The following is a 19,283-nucleotide window of genomic DNA, read 5'->3' as shown; positions in this document are numbered from 1 at the left end:
ATTCATGATGATGACTGCTAGCTAAGATTTTGAAAGTATGATGTTGACATGATCAGTCCAATCAAAGCTACCGTAGATAAAACGTGATTCGATGTCATTTTATCTGTGGCAAGTGACCTTTAGCCTTCTTGGATGGGCACTTCTAATTTAACTCTGTGGCAGCACCCAAGGGGCTAGAATTTTCAATGTCTACCCTTAGACTTGGCTGTGATGTAGTGTCCCCATGAGTGACAGAACACTGAGCCAATCACAGTGCAACTCTCTGCATTTTCTGCTGGCTTGCCCCACCACAACAGAAAACACTGAGCTAGGCTGAAACACCTGCATTTTGGAGCTGCCTTACTCAAGAAAACAACAAAGAGACCACATGTTTGTTTGCAGCTTTATTAACTCAGTGATATTTATATATTGTTTTTACATTGTTTACAAACTGATAGGTGATATGTATTAATGCCAAAATAACATGCAGAACAATGCCAAATAACATGCAGAACAGGCAAGCCCCCCCCCCAAAAAAAAAACCACCCAAAAAAACATGTGAGGTCAAAACCGGTGGGGCCCTGAATGACAGGTCACCACTGCCAACATTCAATGTCTACAATTTGTTTTTACAATTTGTTTGGTTCATCCAGGCCATGTAACAAACAGCATCAGTGTGAACCAGATTATGTGAGTGGAGTTGAGCGGTTGGAAATACAGCACTGCTCAAGTGCTCCAGGTCATTTTCAACGTCTCTGCTACAAACCGCTCTGTGCTCAGAAAAGAAAACTGCCGCTTGATATTTTCTCCATTCATTAAAATCACAATTTAACCAACACCCATCTATTTTTGTGACTACCTGGGCCTACCATTTGGTTTTGAATTATTGAAACCAAATCATATGATTTGAATGAAAAGTGTTTGAATAAACATGAAAAGGTGAATGTAAGAAGTGCACATGTCATTTTAAACAGCATATAAACACTCCAAATAGGTCAGGAGCCAGACAGGGAGCCCAAGAAGGAATGGAAAGGAATTATTTAGGCTATATTATTTATATTATTTCAAGGCTATAGCCTACAAATAAATACATTGTGAAGCATTTGCGAGTGTGACACACACAAAAGGCTGGTAGGAACATAAAGCATTCAACATTATTGTATTAAATCATTGTAGTCTATACATTTCGTATATAGGTTGTGACTTACTTATAATTAAATACAAATTAAACAAAAAATTACATTATTGCCTTTGAATTTATTTTTAGAATACATTTTTAGAAACATGAGTTTGGCCTGTCTGTGGCTTCAGGCTCATGCGATGGTGCCTGGAGATCGGGCCAGTAGCGGAGAGTATCCATTCCACACTTGCAGGATGCTAAACATAATTTTCGCCATTCTTGACAGGCTGGGCAGAGACCCTGAGTTTTGTATTTATTTATATAGGTAGGCCTAAAGGTTTTTTAGGCAAAATAACCCAATCAAAACGGAAAGCTTCTTGAATACCGGCATATACCAAGCCTATTGGGCCAAAATCAACTATGGCCTATTGTATAGATAGATAATAGAACAAACATGAACGAAACGTTTAAGATATGTGTTTTTTTGTTTAGAAACACTTTGCTCAATGACACACATAGTTATCTATCACCTCATTCCTTTCTTTTAGCATGTGAATGTAGTACACCACCATGCCTCAGGACACGTGTCCTTTCAGATTCCATTAGGATTATTTAGTTGTGGACAACTCCCTCTCTTGCTCTCCTCATCATTGTAAGTCATCTTGATTAGGCACATGTGTGTTTTATCAGTTTCTTTATGAAAATATTTAGCTAACTCCAGGTCAGTAGCTAAAGCAAGGGGCTATAGCAGCACAGAAGTAGACTACAAATACATGCTGGGCCGGGCATGCCTAAAGTCGTGAATTAAGCGCTACTGGAGCGGGCGATAAGGCCGACGCTCCAGCCTTTGAGAATCTCGCTCCGAGCTCCTGTCAAACTGGGATCGCTCTGCTCCAGCTCTACCCCCCAACATCTGGTGTGAACAGAAGTAGGATGTAATGCTGCTATTTGTCCGGTAGATGACAGCAGCGCATGCACCACTGGACAAAGTACGTCCGCGTTGTGGAAATTCTCCGTATTGTATGCCTTTTACAGGCCTCCGTAGTTTACGAAACTTTCCTGACGGACGCTCATCTGCGTTTTGAAGCAAACCTAGCTACATTTTACAGGATAAGGAAGGTAGTTAACATCAGCTACATGGGCAACTGAGTAGTTGTTTTTAGTCATTCTCGGTCTAGCTTGCTAGCATGTCTAAATTGCCAATCATAACTAAGCTACTACTAACGTTTAGGACTAGCTAGCAATCTAGCTAACTTCGCTAGCAGCTGCATGTGATGGCTGAATGTTGAGCTTGCTAAATGTGATGTGTCTTTTTTCAGGAGGAATGTGGTTGTGATGTGTTCTTTGGCTCTGTTCCCCCCACCGCTGTCCGGCGATGGAGAGACTTCTCAATACAACGAGTCTAACACAGATCCATCCGTCTGGTTTGAGGTGGGCGGGCTACCGTATCATTGTCAATCCCTACTACTGTTAACCGGGTGGGTAAAATTTGTGGAACGTTCCAACAGGAATCTGTTCCAAAAAACTTCGCAAATAACAAAGGTTGCCAACAAAACAACGCATACAAATTTGAATAGCGGCAGAATAAGATGCCGGGTAGAGAGTGGGCTATTTCATAACGTTTTTCACTCACCACGTTTATTTCCCGAAAAATGTCTTTCCTCACTCTGGTAGCCTATGGGCAAACATTAAGAATAAGATACGGGGTGAGTTGATCATGCTACTTTGTATGCGTTGTTTGTTGGCAACATTGTACTTTACGTTTTTGGAACAGATTCCTGTTGGAACGATCCACAAATTATACCCACCCCTGTTAACTTACTAGTCACCACTAGCTACAGTGTAACTTACCGAGTTGCCACAAACTGTCTGCCAGTGCATTGCTTGGATGTTTAATGTTATCACCTAATATTAGGCTATGGTGTGTGTGGAGAGCAAGAGCTACAGGATGAATAATGTTGTATGTGTTTCCATTTTGCTGTAGGATTCACCTGCTCTGAATCTGTACTTCCCGCGAGAGTCACTGAAGCCTCACAGCCGCCAAGAGAGCAGCAGCAAGTCGGCCTTTAGGGACCACTGTGAGACGCTGTACACGAGGAGTGCAGGGGCTTGGTGTGTGTGTCTCTCTCTCTCTCTCTCTCTCTCTCTCTCTCTCTCTCTCTCTCTCTCTCTCTCTCTCTCTCTCACACTCTCTCACTCTCACACTCACTCACACGCAATTCCGAAGCCCTGTTCACTAATCCCCACCTCTGTCTGTCTGCTAGGCGTGATGCCGGCCTGTCTGGACTCCTAAATGAGATCGCAAACTCCAGTGCAGAGGGTGAGTGCCATGTTATCGTCGTTCTTTCACTGTCACGAAAGTATTACATGCATGCATGCGTGCGCTTTAGATAAGAAATTGTCATGCAAGACTTTGTGTCTTTTTAAAGATGCTCTGTAACATTTTTGTGAGTTAAGGTCAAATTTGATAACCAAACGTGATAAAGGAGCATATTCCTACACCTAAAACTGCTCCAAAACAAATTTATATTCAAACATTTAAATGTTGGCCTCAGCTGACTACTGCATGCCGCCGTTTTGATAACGCATCATCACTGACATCACTTGAATGGTTGGTCTGACAAGCAGCCCCGATTACAATGCATGTTATTAGCCTCATTGAGCATTTTCATTTTGACAATTAAAAACATAGGGAAATAAGTGCCATTTTTAGAAGGCTGTTCCGTTAGAAATTGGTCGTGTAACTTGGCATGAGTGATAAATTGACAAAAATATATACCCTGCAAGGTTGGCTATCCATAGCTAGCCAGCTAGTCCAAACCACAGTAAGCTCAGCTATCATTGATGGATGTTTTTGCCATCTAGTGACGTTAGCGGGACGTCTTGCTACAGTTATTTTTACTATGGACATTGGCAGCATCATTTGTTAGGTCTCACCAATAGCTGCCATTGATTTAACAGGAGTGGACACTGTTAACAACCCTGCATATTGGTAGCTAACTCTTTCAGAACAGACGGACACCTAACCATCTTGCATTGACTGAATACTCGCTTTTCTAGCCCAGGTATCTAGCTAGCCTCTCCTAGGTTTGGCACATCTGAAGTCCCTCACTGCAAACCATATTGAATACCGTTTTAATGTGTAGTGTACATGATCTGCCAGCAAAAGTGACTTCGTCATTGTGGGCATTACCGTGCAGTTAGCCTGTTGGCTAGCTTTGGCTAACGCAGTTCGTCCCGTTACCCATGTCAAAACTACTGTAATGTTTAACACAGCTAGAGCTTACCCTCCGAATGAACACAAAAACATGTGTAAGTGGATTTTTGAATGAACAATAGGCGCTTATTCGATGCTAGCTACCTGCTTTGAATGTGATTGTATACGTCATGCATTTAGCTAGTTTACTAATGACGGGTAACAGTAGATCTTGATGCCTCTGCCCATGTAATGTAGCCAAGTTGAATGTGCTCATATATGCAAATGCATTTTTGACCGGACTATACAGGCTTGTTATTGGGGTTGTGAGTATTTGGTTGTTTTTCGATCTCAAATTGGTTGTTTTAGCTTTTCTTTTATTCACTTGTTTGATTATGGCTGCTCCTGAGTGGCGCAGAGGTCTAAGGCACTGCATCTCAGTGCAAGAGGCGTCACTCCAGTCCCTGGTTCGAATCCAGGCTGCGTCACATCCGTCCGTGATTGGCAGTCCCATAGGGCGGCGCATAATTGGCCCAGCGTTGTCTGGGGTTTGGCCTGGGGTAGGCCGTCATAGTAAATAAGAATTTGTTCTTAACTGATTTGCCTAGTTAAATAAAGGTTACATTTTTTAAAATAAAATAAAACATCTCTCGAAAAACGTGTAATATTATGTTCTAAAAGCATTTTCATACCATCACGTTCAACAAGGTTACCTAACCTCGACATGTAAACCAATGTTACAGGTTGATTTGAGTGTTTCAGTCCATCTTCTAATTGAGTGTGTTCCCAGTGCCCAAGTGGCTAGGGGTGAGCTCGAGCTGTGTCCTGGCCTTGCTACGCTGGGTTTCCTCCTTCCACAGCTCTCTGTTTCCTCACCTAACAGTAAGTGGTCCAGTCTGTCGTTTCACATGGCTAATTCTCAGGCAGTTCCAATCAAACAATACAGAACTTACCGGGGTGTGTTGGATTCTGCAGGCTTCTCTAAGTGACTGTCATTATTTTGCCCTTTGTCTTCAGTTGAGCAGCGAGGAAATGACCGCCGAGTTTTCCCAAGTGCTGGACTGGTAAGACTACCTTATTTAGTTGATGAATCCCCAATCGGATCCTTAAATATACTCTCTCTTATGTTGTGTATGTCCTTGTCAAATGTGAGGTATTTGTTTACTTTCACATAAGCATGCTCTCTGAAATCATGGCTGAAGTATGCTATGTATCTGTAGTTGTCCTCCTGTTCTTGCTCCCTGTGTCTCAGGTCGGACTGTGCAGTGCGGGGCTTTGCCTGGCACCCACACACTCAGAAGTGTGCCGTGGCCCTTTCAGACGATTCCATCAAGATCTACAACCCCAAGAGGTTAAGTCTGTCGCAATGGTGCTCTCTCTCTCTCTCTCTCTCTCTGTGTGTGTCAGTGACTATCAAACTCTACGGGCTTTGGATGAAACCTACAGTGCATTCGGAAAGTATTCAGACCCCTTGACAACTTCCATGTTTTGTAACGTTACAGCGTTATTATAACATTTGATTAGATAAAACATTTTCCTCATCAATCTACGTACAGTACCCAATAATGAGAAAGTGAAAATGTTTGCAACTGTTGCAAAAGTATTCAGACTCTTTGCTATGAGCCTCGAAATTGAGCTCCGGTGCATCCTGTTTCCATTGATCAGCCTTGAGAAGTTTCTACAACTTGATTGGAGTCCACCTGTAGTAAATTCAATTGATTGGACATGATTTGATAAGGCACACACGTGTCTATATAAGGTCCCACAGTTGACAATGCATGTCAGAGCAAATACCAAGCCATGAGATCGTAGGACGTGTCCGTAGAGCGCTGAGATAGGATTGTGTCGGGGCACAGATCTAGTGAAGGGTATCAAAAAAATGTCTGCAGCATTGAAGGTCCCCAAGAACACAGTGGCCTCCATCATTCTTAAATGGAATAAGTTTGGAACCACCAAGACTCTTCCTAGAGCTGGCCGCGGGGCCAAACTGAGCAATTGGGGAGAAGGTCCTTGGTCAGGAGGTCCAGAGTTCCACTGTGAATAATGGGAGAACCTTCCAGAATGACAACCATCTCTGCAGCACTCCATCAATCAGGCCTTTATGGTAGAGTCACCAGACTGAAGCCACTCCTCAGTAAAAGAGTTTGCCAAAAGGCAACATCACGTCTGGAGGAAACCTGGAACCATCCCTACGGTGAAGCAGGGTGGTGGCAGCATCATGCTGTGGGGATGTTTTCCAGTGGCAGGGACTGGGAGACTAGCCAGGATCGAGGGAAAGATGAACAGAGGAAAGTACAGAGAGATCCTTGATGAAAACCTGCTCGAAAGCACTCAGGACCTCAGACTGGGGCGAAGGTTCACCTTCCAACAAGACAACGACCCTAAGCACACAGCCAAGACAACGCAGGAGTGGCTTTGAAGTCTCTGAATGTCCTTGAGTGGCCCAGCCAGAGCCTGGACTTGAACCTGATCGAATATCTCTGGAGAGACCTGAAAATAGCTGTGCAGCGACACTCCCCATCCAACCTGACAGAACTTGAGAGGATCTGCAGAGAAGAATGGGAGAAACTCCCCAAATACAGGTGTGCCAAGCTTGTAGCGTCATATCCAAGAAGACTCAAGGCTGTAATCGCTGCCCGTCCTGTTTGTACATTGTCATTACGGGGTATATTGTGTAGATTAATGAGGACAAAAAAACCAACTGAATCCATTTTAGAATAAGACTTTAGCGTAACAATATGGAATAAGTCAAGGGGACATACTTTCCGAATGCACTGTATGTCCTCAATCATATTGTCAGACCAGCCTAGTGCAGTGCAGTGTTTAAACTATGGCACCGTTCCTGCAGTGTTTACGTACGGTTTGTGAGTGAAATTATCTCTTCTCTGTCTCCCTGCCTTGGTCTCTCTGTCTCTCGCACATTCTCTCTCCTCAGTGCTACTACTCCCACCCTGAAGCACCGTCTGCAGCGCAGTGTGGCGGCTCTGCAGTGGAAGCCTTTGTGTGCGTCTGCCCTGGCCGTCGCCTGTCACAACTGCCTGCTTGTCTGGCACGTGGACCCCACCTCACTTTCTACCAGGTACACACACACACACTTGTGTGCATTATAGAGTCATTTCTATGTCTTGAATGTTCTTCTTCCTCTGCCCTCCCTTTTTCTCTCTCAATCTTGTTTTGGTTTCCCTCCCTCTCACAGGCCTTCCTCTGGCTGTGCCCAGGTCCTGTCTCACCCAGGCCATTCCCCCGTCACGTCCGTCGCATGGTCACCTAACGGACCGCTCCTGGTGTCGGCCTCTCCCAGGGACACTGCCATGCTGGTAGGAATCGTCTCAATCCACACACACACACAGGATCTGCTACTCGGCTGGTAAAGTATTTTACTGTGATGTCGTAAGGGCTTTGTGACTCTGGTCTGTCTCTCTCCTTCTCGCCGTCTCCTCTCTGTCAGGTGTGGGACGTCGCTGTTGAGAGCTGTGTGCCTCTCCACCGCGTGGGAGGGGGAGGAGTCACGTACCTGTCCTGGTCTCCCGATGGCAGTCGTGTGCTGGCAGCTACACCCTCCTCCCTCTTCAGGTCAGAGACGGTAGCTTCATTCTTCGTGTAGTGTTGGTTGGCTGTTTCTGTATTACTGTATGTGTGTGTTATTTATGTGTTTGTGTTGCTGCAGGGTTTGGGAAACCAGGATGTGGACTTGTGAGCGGTGGCCTAGTCTGAAGGGACGCTGTCAGGTGAGATTGTGTGTGTGATTGTGTGTGTGTGTGTCTGGCTAACTGTCTCTCTGTAACTGTCTAGTCTGGCTGTTGGAGTCCTGATGGGAGTCGGCTGCTCTTCAGTGTGCAAGGAGAGACCGTCATCTATGCCCTGACCTTCACTGACAACCCAGGTACACACACACACACTATTCCATGTACAATATGAGGCACTTCAACCTTTTTATAGTTGTTTACACTGTGCTGTGTGCTTGCGTTTGTTTTGATGTGTGTTCTCCTCTTTGTCCACTAGGAGTGCCCTTAATGATGTCAGGTGGGCCAAAGGCAGCAACAGTGGTGGCCGACCTGTCCGAGACCACCTTAAATACACCTGACGGAGATATCATGTAAGGAAAGGCCCGGGTTAACTAGTCCTTTACTTCACTAGTTGTCGATTACCCTCACCGATTGGATTGTTGCGTTTGTCTATGTGTCAGGGTCGGAGGAGAGATCCAGTCATTGGCGTGGGATCCGAGAGGAGAGCGTCTAGCCGTGCATGTCAAAGGTCAGGCTTGTTCTGTCTCTTCCCACTTTCTCCGACTTGAGAGATTGTGTGTGTTTTGACGTCTTCTCTCCTCCGCTCACTTCCTCCCTCTCATCGGCTCCGCCAGGAGACGCCGGAGCAGGCCGCCCTGCCATGATCGCAGTGTTCAAGACTCAAATCAGCCCCGCTTTTAAGCTTCTGCCATGGTATGTGCTCTAGTATGTTACATTGCCAGGAAGGTATCTCAGTGGTAATCAGTTGTTTGTATCTCAGTGGTAATAACTGTGTGTGTGTGTCAGTGGTTTTGTCCAGGGGGAGGCCGGGACAGAGCCCAGACTGATGCAGTTTAACCCCAACTACCAGCATGGAGCCCAGCTCACTGTGGTTAGTCTCTCTTCAAACTCTTCTCTTTACAGTCGCGGGCCTCCAGTCATTTAGACGACGCCTCACAGTGCTGCTTAAACTGGTCTTAATAAAGCTAGAGTTCACTGATAAACTTGAAATGTAGAGCTGTTTTCAAACCTCAAGTTGTTTCTGCCTTAATTCCATTCGTATGGGGAGACATGGGCAACATAAAATGGTACATGGCCCACACACACACATTCCCTTTTACATGGCTGTTGTTGTACAGTAGTGCATCAGTTACTAGAGCAACAGATGTAGTGAGGTGTAACTTAACTCATCCTAGTGACTGTAGTGAATTCTCTCTCTACAGTGTTGGTCCAATGGGAAGATTACCCACGTGCCTTTCTGCTTTATGAGTGCTGGTAATCCCCAGCCTGGCCTGGGAGGCAGCCCGTCTCTCCCCCTGACCCAGGGCAGACCAGCCGACTACAACAACCAGACTCTCTACACAGAACTCATCTCCTGACCACACACCCACACATACACACACTCAAACTAACACAGAAACCATATTTCAGTACAATTTATACTTTTTTTTTTTACACACTTTCTAAATAAACGTGCACAAAGTGTAATGCAAGTTGTGAATGATTGTCTTTTTGAATTCCTAGACCAAGACATGGTAAGGGGGTTGGTGGAATGGGGTTAAGGTCTAGGCAGCGCTGGCCCGTTCTTTCAAAAGAGATAAACAAGGTGATTGGGAGTTTGGAGCGTTTGGAGATTTTCATTAGCCCATCCGTGACAAGGATCGATGAATTGTGCATTCCGAGATGCCGTTCTGCACCCCGCTGTTGTACTGTCCCATTATTTGTCTGTGGCCCGCCTGTTCGCTTGTGCGATTCCTGCCATTCTCCTTCGACCTCTCCTCAACAAGCTGTTTTCACCCACAGGACTGCTGCTGACTGGATGATTTCTGTTTGTCGCTCCATTCTCTGTAAACCCTAGACACAGTCATATGTGGAAAAACCCAGGAGGGTGGCAGCTTCTGAGATACTGGATCCGACGCACCTTAGGTCACTCATTTTGCCCATTTTAACATTAAATCGAACAGGAACTGAATGCCCCGATGCCTGTCTGCCTGCTTTATATAGCAAGCAACATGACTCACTGTCTGTAGGAGCGATCTATTTTTGTGAATGGGGGTGGTGTACCTAATAAACTGTCCGGTGAGTGTATATGATCATATACAACTGGAATCAATGTTTGACATTATTCAGTTCTTGTCATACTGCATCTGTTTGGGGTTCTTGCGGTCAATTTGCAGTCTACAGATTATTTATAATAATGTTCTGGCCCCCTGACTTCGCTCAAGAAAAAATCATCCCGCGGCTGAATCTATTTGAGGATCCCTGTCTAAGTTAATCAAGTCTACTGTATATTCTCTTAATCTATGTTTATCTTGGCAATAATGTTTTCAATCTTTAAAAAAACAAAAACAACCTGGCATTAATGGTATAGCTTTGCTTTCGGTCAATAACTCGAAAAGATGTAGGTCTACAACGATGATATTTGTGATTTTCAATGTAGGTTTGTAATGAGAATAATTTCCCTTTAAGAAGATATCACTGTTTAGTCTCCAGTCTAATTTTTATTGCCCAGCAGAAAGATATGGAAAGATGTTGTGGGGAAAGCACACAACGGCAAACACCTATGTCAACGTGTTGACGCGTCAGTAAGACATTACTGTTAATAAACAAAATACTTCACAATTCCATTCAGCACAATTTCTTTATTTATTCTTATTAATTCAAACAAACAGAAGCCAACCATGCCCGGCCCAACCCTGAAACCGGTGAATGATTACAGACAGTACTTTCATTCCTGTGTAATGAGATTTTCTCATAGCTAAAACACACACTCACGCACAGTCTCGCATACTCACACACGTACCATGCACTCACAAACATAAAAAAAGTTAACTGAACTCCCAAGAAATACAACTACAACAAAAACCTTAAAGTATACAGACCTTGGGTTCAGTTACCAAAAAAAAAGCTATTCAACTCCCATGCCATGTCCGTACTTTCTCAAAAGAAACGCAATTAAAAATCAACTTCATTGTTACTTGGTTTTTCCTTTTTATTTCCAATTTACATCAATTAAAAGTGTACCAAAATAAAAACAGACAAATGATCATGATCATAATAAAAATGAGTAACAACAAAAGAAATGACACACCCTCTCACACACGACGAGCCACCCTGGTTGTTTTGGGTAGCTCTCCTTGGAGTCCCGTGATTCTATTTGTGGGGCGTAGACTCCATAGGAGAATATCCAGAGTCACTTGGTTCCCTGCCTTGAATGGCTGCACCTGTCGTCCGAGGTGGGGTGTGTGTGTGTGTGGTGTGTGAGGCTAGTGGGGGTTTGGGGGAACAATGACTGAATTCTAGAACTCATAGCACCTTCTGAAGACAGCAAAGCAAAGATAGCTGTTCAGCACCAGTTCCACCCGGAAGCTCATTTTGGTCAGCTCAAGATTTAAGGTCAACTTTTTCACTTTGTTTTTCAGCGTGAGGTAGCTTTAAACAATCCGGATGACTACAACAAGACTGATTTAATTTCCCAAATTTTATTAGAATTTTTTGGGGGGGGGTTTGTTTGTCAACCGAGTAAGACATTTTCCTCTAATGGGCAATAAAGGGGTAAAGGACAAGGAAAAACATATCCCAAATGTAACCTCACTTTCCAAAAAGTGTTGGTGTGCATATAGACACATGTACACACATAATGTGGAAATATATATAAAATCATCTGGTTGTTTATAAACACAGACTTTTACAACAATAGAACCAAGTATTTTTAATACACAGTAAAAGTTTAGCTCCTGGTCTTGATGGTTAAAAAAAACACATTTTGAAGCACCTTATAATTACTGAAAATATTTTTTGGTCTACATTGATTCAAAATGGCGTATTTGTAGCTAGGTCGGAGAGGGAGGTGGAGTGGGAGGTTCTAGGTGTTCTGTAGTGGGAGGAGCTTGTGCTGTTCTTATGGTTAAGCCCCCCCCCCCAGTCCCACTGTACCTCATCTATGCCCCTTTAAAGTTTAGACAATAAATAAGTGACATCGAGTCATGTTTCTGTTTCTCCATCACTCGTCCCTTGGCCTGGTCCCTTTTCCTTCCGGCTCAAACTCATTCCCACCGACTGTGGGCCACAGGAAACACAACTGGGGAATGCTGGAATTACGTACGGATATTGCTGGTGTCTTTCAGTGCTAACATCCAGGGTGTACAACTTGGAGAGCACTTCTTTGTAAGAGAGAATATCAATTATCATTTTTTTTTTTTAGTTCCGGTCTTCTTTTTTTGGATCGTGTATTGTTTCATAGTTATTTCTTTCATGTTTTAGTTTTTTTTTCTCGTCTTGTTTGTCCCACTTTTACAAGAAGCAGACTGCGCCCACGTCCACGCCAAACTCCTGGTCCGCTCCTCCGATGTCCATAGGAGCAATGTCCACGATGGGCAGACGGGAGGTCTTCTGTGTTTTGTACTCGAAGACAGTCTTGCCCCACTGGCCTGTGTGTTTCTGTGGGACGACAACGATATGTGTTGAAACACTGTACATTCCCATAGGCTACAATGACAGATTTGTTTTGTTTGTTTACTGTGAAACTGGACTGTGCCTTCCCCAATAGGTCCTACTTTACTATGTCCATCTTTCCCCCTGTCCCTACTTTGACAGTGCCTATTCCCCTCACCTTGCAGCCGTCCTCCGCCACGCTGTAGGTGAAGCGGCTGTTGCCCTCAGCTCGGATCTCCACGTCGTTGGAGCCCTGGAGCAGCAGAGCCTTCTTCAGGTTGCCCGTGGATGCGTCCATATAGGCCACGCTGTTCTTGCAGTGGTAGGTGAGGCTCTGAGACGCTTCCGTGGACAGCAGCCTCAGGAAGGTCAGCTGGATACTGGCGGCGTTGGTACCGTCCTCAGCGTAGCTGAACTGTGGAGGGAGCCAGAGAAGGAAGAGCTTAGGGTTAAACGGGACACGGGGCAAGGAAGGCGTGGAGGAGGTCATGGAGGTCACACACAGGTTTATGGGTGGTAGGATTTTATGTGATGTCTAGAACTTATCTGCAAGCCGGAAATATAGGTTCAGTCTGCAATTCATAAAAATAAACACTGAGAGGAAGTGCTTTACTCGTTGATCAGGGTAACCCTTGAAACGAAGTTGCCCTACTGAAGCAGTAGCCGTATTTCGCTCAAACGTGCCAGTGAAGTGATTATTCATGTCGAGACTCACGTGGAATCCTCCATTCATGGTCTCTCCGAACCAGACGTGTTTGCGGTCCTTGCTCTTGCTTGTCCACCAGTTCTTGTGCGGCACGTTGGCTATGCTGGGGTACACGCAGGTCTCGCCGGTCTCCATGTTGCAGAAGACCTTGATGGCGTCAGCTGTGCTGCCAATGTTCGGGTCCACCCAGTAGTTACCTGGCGAACAGGAGGGGGAGAGGACAAATGGTTCAAACCTTAGCATGGTTTGGACTGATCACGTTGTACACATCTGTGGTCTTTCCTTTCCATTCACTCTCTCTTCTCCCTCTCCTCTAACCATTCCCCCACTCACCACTCTTCCATTCGGGGTGGGACAGTTTGATGTCTCTGCAGGTGCGGGCGGGGTTCTTCTGGCTACCGTCGGGGCTGCGCAGGTTCTCGATCTGGTAGTTGAGGGACTTGAGTGTGGAGTCCACCTCCACGTCGTGCTGCCTCAGGGAGCTTGATGCCTCATCAGCCCTCATGTACCTCAGGGGATCCGGAGACTTCTCTGGCTGAGACAGGCCAGCGAAGGCAGACATGTCGATGCCAGGGCCGGGAGGACCAGGAGGACCAGGGGGTCCGGGGTTACCAGGAGGACCCTGAAGGAGAAGAGGAGACGATTGTTACAAGGTGGGACTACATGAAGACAAACATATTTGCTGCTATATGCTATAAATGTTGCCAAGCGTTACTCACAGCAGCACCAGTCTCTCCAGAACGACCACGAGGCCCAGAGGGTCCGAGGGGTCCTGGGGTACCGTTAGATCCATCCTTACCAGCGGGACCGGCTGGGCCAGGGGGTCCCTGAGGAGGTAGATAGGGTGGGGTCAGTCACAGCTCACACACATGGATGCTAGCATAGCATGTATGAATGGGAGTCTCTTTGTAGAGGGGCTGGATTCACAGTTAGTTTGAAACTTTTACCGGATGTAACATTGTTCATGTTCAATTGTCCTACAGTGTACACTCTTTAATTCAAAAACAACCTGCTTATCGGACATTACAAACTTAGCAGCTACACTAGATGACCAAAAGTATGTGGACACCTGCTCGTCGAACATCTCATTCCAAAATCTTGGGCATTAATATGGAGTTGGTCCCCCCTTTGCTGCTATAACAGCCTCTACTTCTCTGGGAAGGCTTTCCACTCACTAGATGTTAGAAAATTGCTGAGGGGATTTGCTTCCATTTAGCCACAAGAGCCTCAGTGAGAAGGGGCACTGATGTTTATCACTTAGGCCTGGTTCGCAGTTTACCTTTAAATTCATCCCAAAGGTGTTAGATGGAGTTGAGGTCAGGGCTCTGTGCAGGCCAGTCAAGTTCTTCCACACCGATCTTGACTAACCATTTCTGTATGGACCTCGATTTGTGCACAGGGGCATTGTCATTCCTGAAACAGGGAAGGCTGCTCGGCCATGGAAACCCATTTCATGAAGCTCTCGACAAACAGTTATTGTGCTGACGTTGCTTCCAGAGGCAGTTTGGAACTCGGAAGTGAGTGTTGCAACCGAGAAACAGACGATTATTATGCGCTACGCGCTTCAGCACTCGGCGGTCCCGTTCTGTGAGCTTGTGTGGCCTACCGCATCGCGGTTGAGCCGTTGTTGCGCCTAGACTTTTCCACTTCACAATAACAGCACTTACAGTTGACCAGGGCAGACATCTAATGAACTGACTTGTTGGAAAGGTGGCATCCTATAACGGTGACACGTTGAAAATCACTGAGCTCTTCAGTAAGACCATTCTAATGGCAATGTTTGTCAAAGGAGATTGCATGGCTGTGTGCTCGATTTTATACAACTGTCAGCAGCGGGTGTGGCTGAAATAGCCGAATCCACTCATTTGAAGGGGTGTCCACATACTTTTGTATATGTAGTGTAGCTCTCTATGGGTGATAATTATTCACATCCCTTTCCTCTTCTTTATCATGTAATTAATCTTTATGCGTATATTTTTTAAGTAGTAGCCTCTCCTGTCTTGTCTTCCTCTCTGCCACTACATGTGGTAATCACAAAAGCATTAGCCTTCCCTGTTATCCTAGGACAGACTAATTAAAACACAGTAGCCATTCTCATCCTCTACCTTATCACAGTGTTGGAGGATTATAAAAAAAAAACTAGCCTTTGACCCTCATTATTATATCACGGGATAACTACTGTATAGGAGTAGTCCTTTTGTCTTATCATAAGTCTGGAGGGATTAGAGAAGTGTTCTGTCCTTCCCTCTCGCCTGGACTCACTTTAGCGCCACTAGGTCCGGCAGGTCCAGCAGCTCCCTGGTCTCCAGCGGAGCCCTGTTAGTTTAGACAAAGACGACTGGAAGTCAGGGAACAGAACTTATTCCACACGCAGAAGTGTCATGAATACAGATCTATGAAGATGGAGAGGTATAATGGCTAAAGGTCCAGCGTGGCCAGAGGACTTGGGTGACTTACGGGAGGTCCGGGAAGACCCTGCAGACCGGTGAAGCCACGGTGTCCCTTCTGTCCCCTCTCTCCTGTCTCGCCAGCCTCTCCCTTGTCTCCACGGGGTCCTTGGGGTCCCTGATTTAGAGAGGCAGAGTGTGTCAATCAGCTCAGCAAAAAAAAGGGTGTGCCAATGCCGGTGCAGCTACAGTTGGTAATAGTTCACTAGAGAATGGTGTGTGTGTTTCAAAATGAGCGATGTTGAAACTCACAGCCATTCCTCTAGCGCCAGCTGGTCCAGCGGGTCCGGCAGGTCCTTGAGCACCCTAAAAACAAGAGTGAGGTTCTTCCCATTAGACAGGCTAACAACACCCAAACCAGTGTGAATTACAAAACACTGACATTTATCTCATTCATATTGTGTCTAGTTTTGTATGGGTACTCACTCCCTCTCCTCTGTCTCCCTGCTTGCCCAGGGGGCCGACAGGGCCGGGGGCACCGGGAGCGCCCGGGGCACCAGGAGCACCAGCAGGACCAGTGTTACCACGCTCACCCTACAGGGGGAGAGAAGATCATAGGATATAAGGCCATCAAAGCGCATATGATAGCTTATCCATCAATTGGATTGATTGGTTTAGACTGATTGGTCTGATTGGTGTATAATGCAGGTGTCTCACCTTGACTCCAGTGGATCCATCTCTACCAGGGGGTCCATCAGATCCAGCGTTGCCCTGTAAGGTAGAGACAGAGATTTAATCATTCATTGAAATGTATTGCTTTTTTGTTGGTTGCGGTTGTTGTTGTTAGTGCTGTGGTCATTGTTTACAATTCTGCTTGGCGGTTATTGTGACTGTGTGGGGGAGGGAAGTTCTTGTTTTTGGAGGCTGCTGTTGTTGTGTGGTGATTATTGATATTTATGTTAATGTTGTTGTTGCTTATGCTGCTGCTGTCGTTGCTATGGTTCTTGCAGTGGCTCAATTCAGAGGTGTAATTATATTGGCCAGCAGGTGGCACTATAGTGCAGCTTTGGCCCACACCTCTGTCATTGCTGTGTGCAGCTGCAGTGGCCTATAATTGTTGTGGTTGTTGTTGTTGTGGCCTTTGCTGCTGTGTTTTAGTTCTGACCTCTCTTCCGGGCTCTCCTGCAGGTCCAGACAGTCCAGGGGGTCCCACAGGGCCAGGCGGTCCACGGTCACCACCAGCACCAGAAGCTCCCTGCTTACCGGGCTCTCCCTGGGACACACAGAACATGGACATCAGACTCACCATCAAGTGTCAGATGTCACCACAGTCCAATTATATCTGATGTCAATAACTGCAACGATGTAACATGCGACTGACTAGTCAATGGACTCATGGACTTCAATATTGATCCGCATGGTAAGTAGGACATCAGCACGGTCTAAAAGCCCCTAGCTGGTAAGAAAAGCATCAAAACCCCCAATATGACGTAGTATGATGGACACTTAGTTCTGAATGCATCTCAGTTACAGCCAATTGGTCACTGAGTGATCGACTTCTTTGTGACCGTTTTAAGGAGAAAGAAGTCTGGGTATAGATCTGTCATATTGAATGTATGTGGATATCAGGACTCCATGATATTACACAGGCAATCACTCCAGGCATCCCATATATGATTTTAGGGGACATATGTTGTTTAGTTACCGCTCAATGGTGCATGAGTAGTGGGAGTTATATGAGCCTGGACTTAGAAGGTTCTCAGGCCAATTGTCATTCATATTTTCTATCACTATATGTGGGTATGTCAGCTTATAGAGAGACCTTAACTTACAACTGGACCAGTAAGGGCAATGGTTCTCTAACACTGACCTGGCTTTCAAAGTTCACCTCTTTTCCTGATTCAGAAAATACTGTGACAATTTTTTACTCACACTAATCATAGCCTAATTCAAGTGTGGTAGTTATTATCAGGGGTGAGGTACTCACAGACGGTCCAGGAAGACCAGGGAAGCCCCTCTCTCCACGCTGCCCAGGCAGACCAACAATACCACGAGACCCAGCCAGACCATGGGGACCTGAAGGACCATCAGGGCCCTAGAAATGGAGGAGACAATTAGGTCAAAGTTCACTACATTGACTTTACAACCCCAGCTCATCGAGTGCATAACTCCAGTTCCAGAAAAATCAGGCACATTTTAAATGAAGTGGTTGACTATCAAGGTGGGTGAGTTGGTGTTACCAGGCCGACAAGGTACATCCATAAAGCTTAAAGTAACTGTTCAGTGAAAATCTCACTTTTTAAACGTTTATATTCGGTTAACTCATACCCAGATAATGTTGCTGACTCGTATTTGTGGCCAAAGCTTAAATTGGAGAAAAGACACTTCCAAAACACCACCTCAAACTTGTGTCGTAAACAGACCATTTCAAAAAATGCTTGCTATTTCCTCGTAGAGAATGCCTCATTGGATGAGCTGGCCAATCAGCGGTCTACTTTTTATGACCGGTATACGCCCACACCATTCCAAGACAAGCTGCTTTTTAACATACTTAATTCAAAATGTTTGGAAGGAAAGTATTTCACTCATTGTAATTAATTAAAGGTCAGATTTCCTAGAAATCTGGAAACACTGGACAGTAACTTTAAGAGGCTGGGTGGCATTACCTCCGTGAGATATCATTTAGCCAATGTAAGAGTGGATGGGGTAGACTCACAGGGGGGCCGTCTTCGCCAGCATCTCCCTTCTCGCCAGGGGCTCCAGCAACTCCACGCAGCCCGGCATCTCCCTGTCTTCCTGGGGTGCCAGCGTCACCGCGAACTCCCTTAGGACCGTCTTTACCAGCAGGACCAGCGGGGCCAGCAGCACCAGGGTTACCCTGAGAGAGGGAACAGAGAGATGCAGCATTTTTTCAATCACACACATATACACAGGTAATCTGAATGAAAATATGCATTTCTGTTGTCTTTGGAAGAATTGTGAGGATGTGATACTCACATTGGGACCGGGAGATCCAACTCTTCCAGCAGCACCAGGGAAACCAGTAGCACCCTACCAACAAGAAAGGGACAAGACAATATTTCAATAACAGAACATACCATGTGATATTTTCACTTACTATTGGGTAATAATCTCTTATCATTGGAACTGTTGACTTACAGCGCCACCCTGGGCACCGCGGCCTCCTTTAGATCCAGAAACACCAGTGGGACCCTGGAACAAAAAGCAACAATAAACACAATTAGACAAAGAAACAAGAGAACAATGAAACAAGAAGTGCATCAATTGTGTTCTCTCCATTTCTTTTTTCTCCAAATGGTAATGTCTTGGGTCATAAGATATCTGTCTCAGGGACATACAGGTTTTTTGGTATCTCAAAGTGCATTTCGATGGGTACCTACCACAGGTCCAGGGGCCCCAGAGGGTCCCTGAGGTCCAGGGGCACCACCATCTCCCTTCTGTCCAGCCTCGCCAAACTCTCCCTTGGCTCCAGGCTGACCATCTGCACCCTGGAGTTTGGTGGATGGAAGATACCGGTCAATAAAGATCCAACATTTGATATGGATGATGTGAATGTTTTCATTGAAACGTATGCGACTGCTGTGGTTCTACTCACAGGAGGCCCAGCGAAGCCAGCAGGCCCAGGAGGACCACCCTCACCACGGTCACCCTGCAGGAAGAGAGAGATGGACTCGAGACACAGGCACCACAGAGAAAGGCTTTCTAACTGCACATG

The 19,283-nt window shown here is 45.7% G+C and overlaps 2 protein-coding genes across 3 annotated transcripts in view; one reads left to right on the top strand and one right to left on the bottom strand.

Moving 5' to 3' along the window:
* The first annotated feature begins 2,123 nt into the window (after nucleotides 1–2,123).
* Nucleotides 2,124–9,517, top strand: LOC139416314 (aladin-like). Its single transcript, XM_071164814.1, has 17 exons — nucleotides 2,124–2,218; nucleotides 2,419–2,530; nucleotides 3,084–3,211; nucleotides 3,364–3,419; nucleotides 5,086–5,177; nucleotides 5,313–5,359; nucleotides 5,548–5,646; nucleotides 7,231–7,374; nucleotides 7,492–7,612; nucleotides 7,744–7,868; nucleotides 7,963–8,023; nucleotides 8,088–8,178; nucleotides 8,298–8,391; nucleotides 8,482–8,549; nucleotides 8,656–8,734; nucleotides 8,828–8,912; nucleotides 9,244–9,517. Exons 2-17 carry the CDS (start codon nucleotides 2,435–2,437, stop codon nucleotides 9,397–9,399), a joined length of 1,542 nt encoding a protein of 513 aa, XP_071020915.1. The 5' UTR covers nucleotides 2,124–2,218; nucleotides 2,419–2,434; the 3' UTR covers nucleotides 9,400–9,517.
* Nucleotides 9,518–11,521: 2,004 nt separating this feature from the next.
* Nucleotides 11,522–19,283, bottom strand: part of LOC139416313 (collagen alpha-1(II) chain-like) — a 28,952-nt gene continuing 21,190 nt past the window's right edge. The window contains exons 37-53 of one of the 2 annotated variants that reach the window (XM_071164813.1): nucleotides 19,164–19,217; nucleotides 18,949–19,056; nucleotides 18,707–18,760; nucleotides 18,545–18,598; nucleotides 18,264–18,425; nucleotides 17,535–17,642; nucleotides 16,713–16,820; nucleotides 16,265–16,318; nucleotides 16,034–16,141; nucleotides 15,860–15,913; nucleotides 15,618–15,725; nucleotides 15,423–15,476; nucleotides 13,880–13,987; nucleotides 13,494–13,782; nucleotides 13,170–13,357; nucleotides 12,633–12,869; nucleotides 11,522–12,460 (exon numbers count right to left, since the gene is read on the bottom strand). In XM_071164813.1, coding sequence (XP_071020914.1) covers nucleotides 12,314–12,460; nucleotides 12,633–12,869; nucleotides 13,170–13,357; nucleotides 13,494–13,782; nucleotides 13,880–13,987; nucleotides 15,423–15,476; nucleotides 15,618–15,725; nucleotides 15,860–15,913; nucleotides 16,034–16,141; nucleotides 16,265–16,318; nucleotides 16,713–16,820; nucleotides 17,535–17,642; nucleotides 18,264–18,425; nucleotides 18,545–18,598; nucleotides 18,707–18,760; nucleotides 18,949–19,056; nucleotides 19,164–19,217 — 1,995 coding nt within the window. In that variant the 3' untranslated portion in view covers nucleotides 11,522–12,313. The remainder of the gene's footprint in view (nucleotides 12,461–12,632; nucleotides 12,870–13,169; nucleotides 13,358–13,493; nucleotides 13,783–13,879; nucleotides 13,988–15,422; nucleotides 15,477–15,617; nucleotides 15,726–15,859; nucleotides 15,914–16,033; nucleotides 16,142–16,264; nucleotides 16,319–16,712; nucleotides 16,821–17,534; nucleotides 17,643–18,263; nucleotides 18,426–18,544; nucleotides 18,599–18,706; nucleotides 18,761–18,948; nucleotides 19,057–19,163; nucleotides 19,218–19,283) is intronic. The other variant, XM_071164812.1, reaches the window with a different exon arrangement.

Source organism: Oncorhynchus clarkii, chromosome 9, assembly GCF_045791955.1.
Source record: "Oncorhynchus clarkii lewisi isolate Uvic-CL-2024 chromosome 9, UVic_Ocla_1.0, whole genome shotgun sequence".
Taxonomy (NCBI): domain Eukaryota; kingdom Metazoa; phylum Chordata; class Actinopteri; order Salmoniformes; family Salmonidae; genus Oncorhynchus; species Oncorhynchus clarkii.
This window is presented reverse-complemented; position numbering and strand designations above follow the sequence as displayed.

Coding starts and splice junctions, on each gene's coding strand:
- LOC139416314 (XM_071164814.1), top strand. CDS start 2,435: ATGTGTTCTTTGGCTCTGTTCCCCCCACCGCTGTCCGGCGATGGAGAG. Junction 2,531..3,083: donor ATCCATCCGTCTGGTTTGAG/GTGGGCGGGCTA, acceptor ATTTTGCTGTAG/GATTCACCTGCTCTGAATCT. Junction 3,420..5,085: donor CGCAAACTCCAGTGCAGAGG/GTGAGTGCCATG, acceptor GTGTGTTCCCAG/TGCCCAAGTGGCTAGGGGTG.